The sequence below is a fragment of the Mastomys coucha genome, unplaced genomic scaffold (assembly GCF_008632895.1).
Source record: "Mastomys coucha isolate ucsf_1 unplaced genomic scaffold, UCSF_Mcou_1 pScaffold21, whole genome shotgun sequence".
Taxonomy (NCBI): domain Eukaryota; kingdom Metazoa; phylum Chordata; class Mammalia; order Rodentia; family Muridae; genus Mastomys; species Mastomys coucha.
In genome coordinates this window covers 160399755-160409908 of record NW_022196904.1, presented here as the reverse complement: position 1 = coordinate 160409908, position 10154 = coordinate 160399755, and the positions used below count along the sequence as shown (strand labels likewise).

General features: G+C 42.8%; 1 protein-coding gene across 1 annotated transcript in view; it reads right to left on the bottom strand.

The window, feature by feature from the left end:
• Positions 1–10154, bottom strand: part of Rcl1 (RNA terminal phosphate cyclase like 1) — a 42400-nt gene that overhangs the window by 23211 nt on the left and 9035 nt on the right. Inside the window, exons 2-3 of the mRNA XM_031390051.1 lie at positions 4089–4160; positions 1630–1805 (exon numbers count right to left, since the gene is read on the bottom strand). Of these exons, the coding sequence (XP_031245911.1) occupies positions 1630–1805; positions 4089–4160 (248 nt within the window). The remainder of the gene's footprint in view (positions 1–1629; positions 1806–4088; positions 4161–10154) is intronic.

The following is a 10154-nucleotide window of genomic DNA, read 5'->3' as shown; positions in this document are numbered from 1 at the left end:
TACAGATGGTTGTGAGCCACCATGTGGTTGCTGGGATTTGAACTCAGGACCTCTAGAAAAGCAGTCAGAGTTCTTAACCACTGAGCCATCTCTCCAGCCCAGGAAGTTACTCATTACCTTTGTTTAACCCTAGACTAGTCAGGTTAAGTCAAGGTCAAAGTAAAGCAGTCCCTAACTATGAAAGCAAATCTACATAAAAGCACTATTTCTGGGGAACTGATTAACTCTCTGTTACTAATATAAAGTGGTTTGTTTTGTTGGGTTTTTTTTTTTTTTGAGGCAGGGTTTCTCTGTATAACCTTGGTTGTCCTGGAACTCACTCTGTAGACCAGGCTGGCCTTGAACTCAGAAATCCGCCTGCCTCTGCCTCCCAAGTGCTGGGATTAAAGGTGTGCGCCACCACTGTCCGGCATATATAGTGTTTTTAAAAACTTGTTTAAGATAATGTTTATGACCACTAGCAATTATAGAATAGGTATGAAACAGAGCACAGTACTAAAGCCACAAACCTGTGTACACCATTATGAGACACTTCTCCTACCTACTATCTGAAAGTGCAGATGCCCCCTCTCCTATTTAAAGGAACTGTGTTCTAGAATCTTGAGAAAATGTGTGTGTGGGGGGCGGGGGAAAAGAAGCTCTAATTTAAAATTTTAAACAGGTTGCATAGCATTCTTTCACCCACAGCTAAAAGCTGCCAATCTTGAGCACTCTTCCAAGAGTCCATGTAGTTAGGTTTCCCAGAACTGAGGAATAAGTTCTTGACTACCCAAGAACACATTAACCATACGGGACCATTGGTAAGCGTGGGCAGTCACCATAACTGCTCCTTCCCACTCAGAAAACTTGCAACACCTTGCAGCTCCCCTCAGAAGCTGCTGTGGCGTGTGTCTATAGAGGAGACAGGGAGCCCCTTCAGTGAGGACGTCATGGCCATGAAGCCTCTTCTAGTCAATAAAGTATCCTAAAATGAGAACTCCTTCCTTCCTGACAGGATGCTAACATGGACATGACAACCATGGTGAACAAAATGCAAACTCATGTTGGGTATTAAACCATTTTCCTCCTATCTACAGAAAGGGGACCTGCTTAGTGAGAAGTTACTGTTTCCCACAGCTACCAACACTCAGAGATTCCTTCCCTGTCCCTCATGCCCATTGTGTCTGAAACCTCGTAGGTGAAAAGTTCTTGAATTAATAGCCGAGAACAGGATAGGGCAAGACTGTACTGTGGCAATACCCAGAGATATCATTTCCTGCCTAAAAATTTGATCTGCTGCCCTCTAGCCTTGATGCTAATGCACCCTTATAGAGTCTCCCCCGACTGCGCCAGCAGAGCCAGATTTCATATCAAGTATGATGAGGCAGCAGGCATCGATTTTGAAGGTTTGTAGAGACAACAGAGAAAGGCACTTTGATGGAATATTAACCATCATCTCTAAGTCGATGATTACAGGACTTGATTCATCTGTGTTTTGGAGTGAATTTAACTAACCTCTAAGCTTCAAGGTAAACAGAAAAAGAAACACGTGAAAACAGAACTGTGCTTATAAGAAACTTCTTTCTAAGAACTTGGGCTGTAACAACAGACAAAAGAAAAACCACACCACCGTCTGACCTCAGTACTCACCGAAGGGTCAACTTGGTCATTGGTCACTCCACGCAGAATGATTCTTAATGGGTGTTTCATAAACGGAGCCAGGCAAAGCAGAGCCTCCAGGTAATAGCCAATGCTCCGGAGAACACTGCAGTCGTGCTCCACAGACCCACCATACAGGAGGCCAGGCTGGTAGTATAAGGTTGTTCCTTAAACCAAGAGGAAAACAAACAAAACAACAACAAATGATGGAGCAGGAACAAAATGAAGTATGGAGACAACAACGAATGTGGTGCATTCCAAGGGGAACCTGGCCAAAGCATCCAGGGAGCACAAAATGCCATTCCTAAGAGTCCACACTTCATCCCAAAAGCTGACTCACTGCCACCAAGCCTCTGGAAAATAATAAACAGTGGGTACAATTTAACACCAATAATATATAAACTACTCTCTAAGTTAGCTACGCTGCCAGTCACAGTAGAACACAAGAGGCACCAAACAGACACCAACTTCCTGGCATACTCAGACTGCTGGTGATAGGCCCGTGGACCGTGGTCTCAACATACCAGCAGCCTGTATCCTGTACACTCCCCTCAAATGGGGTCTCTCACACACCCCACTTACCAATGCAGGCTCTTACGATATCCTCTATCTTCGGTGGTAGCTATTTTAATTTGATATTAGTGAAATATCTCAACTGATTTTATACTAGTGTACACTCATCATTATCCTAGTTCAGTTTTTCACATATTTGTACAATCCAAACAAAAAATTTTCACTGCATTTACACGTGGTAAAGAAACCAAATAAGATATCCTAGATGGTTTCAGAGTCAATAGCTGAATGAGTGTTTCTACTGCTCAGTGTTTATGTCATCTCTGAAATATTTACCAAAAATAAAACCGTTAGAGGAAGGAAAAACACCCAGACATACAAATGAAAAAATGTCTCTTGGAAATTTTATAAAAAAAAAAAAAATAGCTTTTACTATACTAAATACCAACTCCAGCCAGGTTCATATGCCGATCAAAGTTACTGACATTCCTCAGAAAGAGAATATGGATCATTACTCTAAACCGTAGTAAGTCACAACAACAAACTTTAGGTCAAGAAGCTGAAAAGGGGAATGTCATTCTGTTTATATCTACAAATTAATCAGTCAAGAAAGCAACCTGATCATTATCCTGGGGAGGACAAGGAACGGCACACACAAGGGCATGCGATGGGTAAACATCACTGTAACTTATCATATTCACCATTACCTATGAGACTGGGGAAGACACCTCTGCCTGTGCCTGTGAGGGAGTCCAGAGAGGATCAGCTTCAGGAGGCCCACTCTGAAGGAGCAGCAGCGCCTCCACGAAGGCCAAGGGCCTGGACTGAATGAGAGGATGAAGAAGAGCGCACTAACACTCTTTCCCTCTCCCCAAGCCTGCCAGTCTGTGACACACCCTCTGAGCTGGGCCACACCCTCCCTGCCACCTGAAATCCTAAGACAACTGGAAAGGAACATAGGAGCATCTCATCCTTGCTCTCCATTACATGTGGCTGAAAGCAGACAGAGACCAGCCTATCAACGTGGTCCAGCGCCACCTATAAATCCACATTTGCCTTCTTTCATAAGAGAGTCAACATACAGGAAAGGCTAAAGAATCCTTTCTGGAATGTAGGTATATAGTTCATGGAGTCATCAAAGCATGTCTGTCCTACTTCCTATTTAGTGTAGGGAGTATTTAAATAAATGACTACCCATGTACACAATAAATAAAGTACTAAACTGTGGTCCAGGAATACAGAGCTAGGCCCAGACAGCAGGAAGCAACCAGCAACAGAACATCAAAAGCACAGTCCCCACTGGGCTGTGACATGGCTCAAGGAAGAGTCAAGAAGAGGAAGGGGCCGAAGGGACTGTCACATTTCTTGAATATATTTGTATAAACTTGAAACAAAATTTTAAAAGAATAACTTTCAGTACCTACAACAATGTAGTACATCTGGGAGTCTGCTGTAAGAATTCAGCATAGTTGCACAGGTAAATGGACTTCAGAGAGTTCATGTGTATGCTATGTCAGAATGGGGAGCTCACTTTTGTCTGAGACAGCCGCTTGTCTACTTCTCTTCCTTATCTGTTTTCTTCTAGTGCTGAGAAGTAAACTTAGGGCCTTGAGCAAGCTAGGCATGCACTGTGTACGTGTGTGCATTTATGGTATGCTTGTGTTTGTACATATATAACCATACCATAAACACACTGGGTCCTTCCATTTGAAACTAATATATTAACAAACTTTTTATTACATAAAAATCTCCACTTAGCACTTCCTTGGGTTAACTTCAAAAGGTCTTCCCTGAACATTCATGAAAATGGCTTATATAAACACAAAATAGTAATTTTTTTAAAACACAATACAGTATTTATACCACTCAAATGAGAAGCAGAAGAATGTCTAGGCAGTACGTGTAGACGCTTTTAGGAACAGAGAGAAGCAGCTTACCTGTTTGGTTGATTTCAATTCGAGAACCATTAGTTATTTTGTCCAATAGCCTTATAAAGCTTGCTTCGAAATCTGTGAGGGGGAAAAGAGACAAAATCTCCCATAAGGCACTAGTTCTAAAAAGGCACCGAGAAGACCTTTACTTGTGGTTCACATCTGGGGTTCCCTGGAACTGGCTGACAGCTCAGTAGTGGGCTAAGGGCTCTGAGCAGTGGAAAAGCATTGACAAGAACAGTTCAATCTCACATCCAACTGCAAAAATAGATATACACAGTGCTCTCTCAATCTAATAGGGCGCTAACTTCACATACATAGAACCTGCCAAAATGGTTGGCACGGCAGCACACAACTTTAACCCCTGCACTTGGGAGACTTTAAGGCCTGTCTGATTTTCACAGTGAGCTCCAAGTAGCCAAGGCAGTACAGTGAGACCCTGTCACAAAAAAAACAAGCAAATCTAACCAGCTGTGGTAGTTTGACTTTGCTTGGCCCAGGGAGTGGCACTACTAGGAGGTGTGGCCATGCTGGAATAGGTGTGGCCTTGTTGGAAGAAGTGTGTCACTGTGGGATGGGCTTTGCGATCTTCTAGGGGCCTGAAGAGCCAGTCTTCTCCCGTCTGCCTTCAGATCAAGACACAGAACTTTCAGCTCCTCCAGAACCATGTCTGCCTGGATGGCGCCACGCTCCTGCCTTGATGATAATAAACCGAACCTCTGAACTGTAAGCCAGCCAGTGCAATTAAATGTTGTCCTTATAAGGGTTGCCTTGGTCATGGTATCTGTTTACAGCAGTAAGACCCTAAGATACCAACCTATAAAAGACCTCAAGGGCATGGTAGTTTGAATGACAGCTGTCCCTCACACTCCATACTCTGAGCATTTGAACATCTGTGTTCTAGTTTGGTGAGGTTTAGGGGGTGTGGCTTTGTTGGAGGGAGTATGTCACTGGAGAATGACTTTACAGGCTTAAAGACTTGCACCGTTTCTAGTTCACTCTCTCCGCTTCCAGTTTGGCTGAAAGTGTGAGCTCTGGGCTTTCTGCTCCAGCTGCTGTGTCTGCTGCATGCTGCCACGCCTCACCACGACAACAGACTCTTCACTCTAAAACCATTGAGCCCATGCTGTAGTCATGGTGTTTTAAGACAGAGAAGTAATTCGAATGCCCAACAAGGAGGGAGAAACAGCACCAAGTACAGTGAGTTTTTTAAAATCGAAGTTGTCCTCTTTCCAGCGTGTCGAGGAGGACAGTAAGTAGAACCCACCTTCAGTTTCCCAAATGAGTCCCTTTTCCCCCCTCTCCATGTCTGTCAGTAACTAGCTGACTAGCTCAGTTTGTCCCTTTTCCTTCTCTCCATGTCTGATCAGTAACTAGCTGACTAGCTCAGTTTGGAGGCTTTGCTATTTTTCTGTTTTGTTTTGTTTTTCATTAAAAGAGTACCTGAGGGTCTGGGGAGGTGGCTCAGGAGGTATAGTGGATAAGTGCTGACAACTCACCTGTGACCCCAGAGTGTGGAAGGTGGAGACCATCAGCAGAGCAAGCCACCTAGAACAAAGACTTCCAAGAGACTGTCTCTAACTACGTATAAAGTCCTAATGTCAACCTTTGGCCTTGACATGCACACAAATGTACACCCACACTCATGCAAAACTAAATATTTTTAAATAATTTATTTAATTTTATCTTATGTGCACAGGTGTATGATTCCTTGGAACTAGAGTTAAAGATAGTTGTGGGCTACCATGTGGGTGCTCAGAACCAAACCCCACTTCTCTGAAAGAACCGCAAGTGCCTGTAACTGCTGATCTGTCGGTCTAGCCTCTCAAATTTGCTTTACTAGATATTATCTAAAATGTAGTAACTTGTCAAAAGCTAGGCATGGTGGATTCATGCCTGTAATTCCACCATCTGGGAGGCTGAGGCAGGAGGACAGTTATGAGCCTGGAGCCAGCCTAGATACATAGTGAGTTCCAGACAAGCCAACACTTCAGTTTAAGACCAAACAAACAAAAAACCGCTAACAATTCTTTAAAAGAGGTAGGGATGAAGGGAAGAGTAGAGAGAAGACAGAAGGAACCGTAGGTGTAACAGGAGACTATGTCCTCAAGCCTTTCTCCTTGCCTCTCCTTTAACTTTAACCTCCTATTCTTTAACAATAGTTAGACCAACTCTCCTGCCTAGACAGATCCCATCCCTGTAATACACTGGCTCCCCAGAAGTCACCTACACTGACCCCAAAGGGAGAGCCAATCACCTGAGCAGCTCCCATCTACCCTCTCATTACTTAATGTGGCCCCATAACTCCTCTTATAGCAGATTCTGCAATCTGTTCAAAGAGTACTGGGCCAAAAGGCAGAAAGATGCCATTAAATCTTAGACAAAATATCCCGGAGGCTTCCTTTCAGCCATGCATTGTCACTTAATCTTTATAATCATAAAGCGATGGCACCATTCCCACTGCACAGAACAAAGGCTGAAACAGAAGACTGCCAACTCGCCTAACCTGTCCAAATGACAGCAATTGTGGAGCCAGGATTTGAGCCTGCCTGTCCTCCAAAGTCCATGTCTTTAGCTACACCATGACAGTTCGCCTCTCCTCCACTTACCACCTCAGAACCAAGCCCTTACCGTAGGAAATCCCAACTTATCTACAGAGTGAAGGGTTCTGCAAGCAGTTGGATGGCTCCCAATCAACACGCCTTTTTAATAAGAACAGAGTAGACCACAGTCAGTTTGGGGCTTTCTTGTTTTTGTAGCCCGAGCTGTCCTGGAACATGCTCTGTAGACCAGGCTGACCTTGAATTCAAACTCGAGACATACTTCTGCCTCTGCCTCCCAAGTGCTAGGATTAAAGGAGTGTGTCACCATGCCAGCTTAACTTTCCAGTTTTAATTATACCTGTCAGTCCTGTGAGACCTCAGAAGACAAAGGCACCTGCCACCAAGACTCATGAGCTGAGTTTGATCACTGGCTCCCACAGGGTGGACAGAAGACTGACAAGTTGTCTTCTGACCTTTGCATGAACATACACAAAATGAATAAGTAAAATGTTTTTAAAAATTACTACTAGTCAATAATAGTCTTAACTTTTTAAATGGAAAGTTCTAGAAATAAACAATTTTCTTCTGTTCTGCCAGAATATGAGTCTTACCTTTATCCAACATATTGAAGTCATATATTCTTCCTGCCCACTAGTAACTTCCATCATCTCAGCTACCATCAGATGCACAGCATTTTGCTCAAGGCTTCTCTATCTTATCTAATGATGACTCTAAAGCACAAGGTAGTGATGCTAGCAATGGGACTATGTTTAGAAGCATATACATACTATATGCACTATGTATTTTTGTATATGGGAAAAAATATTTACCAATCTTAGCCCTAGGGAGACTGGGGCAGGAGGATCAAGAGTTCAAGTTCAGTGCAGAATACACAGCAAACACCAGGCCACCCTGAACTACATAGTGAGACCCTGTCAAAAATAAAACAAAGTATTTGCACAACTGGAGTTCCACTCTATGTGCAGTTCGGGCATCAGCTGGGATGGGGGCAGGGGTCTGGTGAGGGATGGGAGATGTGGTAGAGGGTGGGGGTGTAATGGGGGCTGTCTTTGAATAAATGCCTCAAGGAGAAAGGCTACTAATACACATCAGAGTGGCTAAACTATACATAGCACAGCTATTCACAAATCCGTAGCTTCAGTTTTACATACATACACACATACATACTAGGTTCGTCTATAGGAAGCATCACAAAAATTTGAAAATAACTGGAGGATAGAATTAGCTACTTCTCTATAACATCCTATTTCTAAAATCAGGCACAATTTTCATTACAATGCCACTTTCTAGTTAGGTTTATAGTAGATGCAAAGTACTCTGAAAAGAAGCAAACTTGGTTTGTTCAAGCTTTCTAGGTACTTAAAGGAGCAAAGAGGCATTTACAAATAAAGCTTAAAATTAAACTCCCATAGGTCTTATAGATTAAAAAAAAGAACGAAGAGAAGGAAGAGTTCAAGGGAGAGGGAAGGAGGGAGAAGGGAGGGAATTTAAAGTTATTTTGTTTTGCAATCCTTGGGTGCTCTTAATCTCGACCTCAGTCAGAAGCGATCACTTGGCAGGAACATGAGTAGGAAGAGAATGGAACCTCAAAAAACCTCCGGGCAGGATCATCCTGGGTCATGGCAGGCTCGCTCAGAAAGCTAGTCTCAGAGGAGTTCCAGAGTGCTCCCAGCAGTGAAAGCACAGCTCCATCACCTGGCATAAAAGATCAAGTGTCCTATCGAGAGAGCCAATTTCCCACCCTCAGCCAAGATACACAGCATTCTTGCCCATTCACCTACCACACCTGGGACTTCCCGTCAGGATCACTTCTTTGGGACGAAAATTTCAGAGGGCTAAAAAACGTAGGGGTAAGTTTTCAAAACCAAGCACAGTGTTGCTACATTGTATGGGAATGCACAGTGTAACTCCGGGCAAGATGTACCTGCCACCAGAGACACAGCAGACGGCTGTGAGAGGTGACAAGTGCATAGACATGGACAAGGTCTACTTCTTGTCCTGGGTGAGGTCATACAGGTTCACGGTAGAATCTTTTAAGCACTGTTTTATGTCTTAAAGTACTGCACTGCAATATTTTGAGGTCTGTACTGCAAGAATCACCTTGAAGGCTCATATTTATGCTTTAAGACAAGGGTTATTGGCACTCCTGTCTGAGGCAGGAGAACCAGGACTTTAAAGCCAATCTGGGCTAGACAGACAATCCTTGTCTCAAAAAGAAAAATAAATAAAAAGGAGCTAATTTGCAGACCTTGTTTGCTTTCTTGAGACAGAGTCTCATTATATATTTATGTATTTTAAATATGTATTTATCATAAATAGATTTAATATTTATTTAGAAATATTTATAATATATTTTATATGTAATATTATATATCATAATATTTATAATATTGTATATATGCCATGGAATTCACTATGTAGATCAGGCTGGCCTCAAATTGAGATCCACCTGAAAAGAGCAAATTTCAATGAACTATATTAACAGCTCCAATTTAACATTATTCTAACTCGAATATCTACAAACAGCAGGCAGACCAGCATATCCACAGCAGTGTGCTCAACTAGTATGAGTCATCGCCAAGGCACAGTAAGAAAACCAGTGCCTGACAAACTCAGAGGCAGATGCTCGCAGCCAACCACTGGACTGAGCGTGTGGAGTCCCCAATGGAAGAGCTAGAGAAAGGACTGAAGGAGGTGAAGGGTTTGCAACTCAGCCCCATGGGAAGAACAATAACAGAGCTCCCAGGGACTAAGCCATCAACAAAGGAGTACACATGGCTCCAACTGCAGAGGATGGCCTTGTCAGTCACACACCAATGGGAGGAGAGGTCCTTGGTTCTAAGAAGGCTTGATGCCCAGTGTAGGGGAATCGAGGGCGGGGAGGTGGGAGTGAGTGGGTAGGTGAAGAAACACCCTCATAGAAGCAGGGGAGGGAGGATGGAATACTGTGCTTCTGAAATGGGGGGAAAACCGGGAAAGGGGATAACATTTGAAATGTAAATAAAGAAAATATCCAATAAAAAAGAAAAAAAGAAAAAGAAAACCTGTAGAAGTATTACAATGCAGATGACTGTAAAAAAAAATAGTGTGTGTGTGTGAGAGAGAGAAAGGGAGAGAGAGACAGACAGACAGAGAGCAATTATGATAAAAACAGAGCCTGGAAAAAGACAAGTTAGTAACACTGGCTGTTTCAGAGAGTTGAGCCTAGAAAACAGACTCTAAATTTCTTTCTTCTTTCTAAACTTTGAACCAAAATGGAGTCAGCTGCCCCTTAACAAACCATGTACATATGTTTTTAAGTGTACAGAATGTCACATAAAATGCAATTACTTTTTCACATAATTTAAAAGTTAAGAAATGATTTCATATCATTAATTTATATCATTCACAAAATATCAAATCTTGTGGTACTACTCAGTCGTTAAGAATGTTTTAAAGCGGAGCTGGAGAGATGGCTCAGTGGTTAAGAGCACTGACTGCTCTTCCAGAGGTCATGAGTTCAAATCCC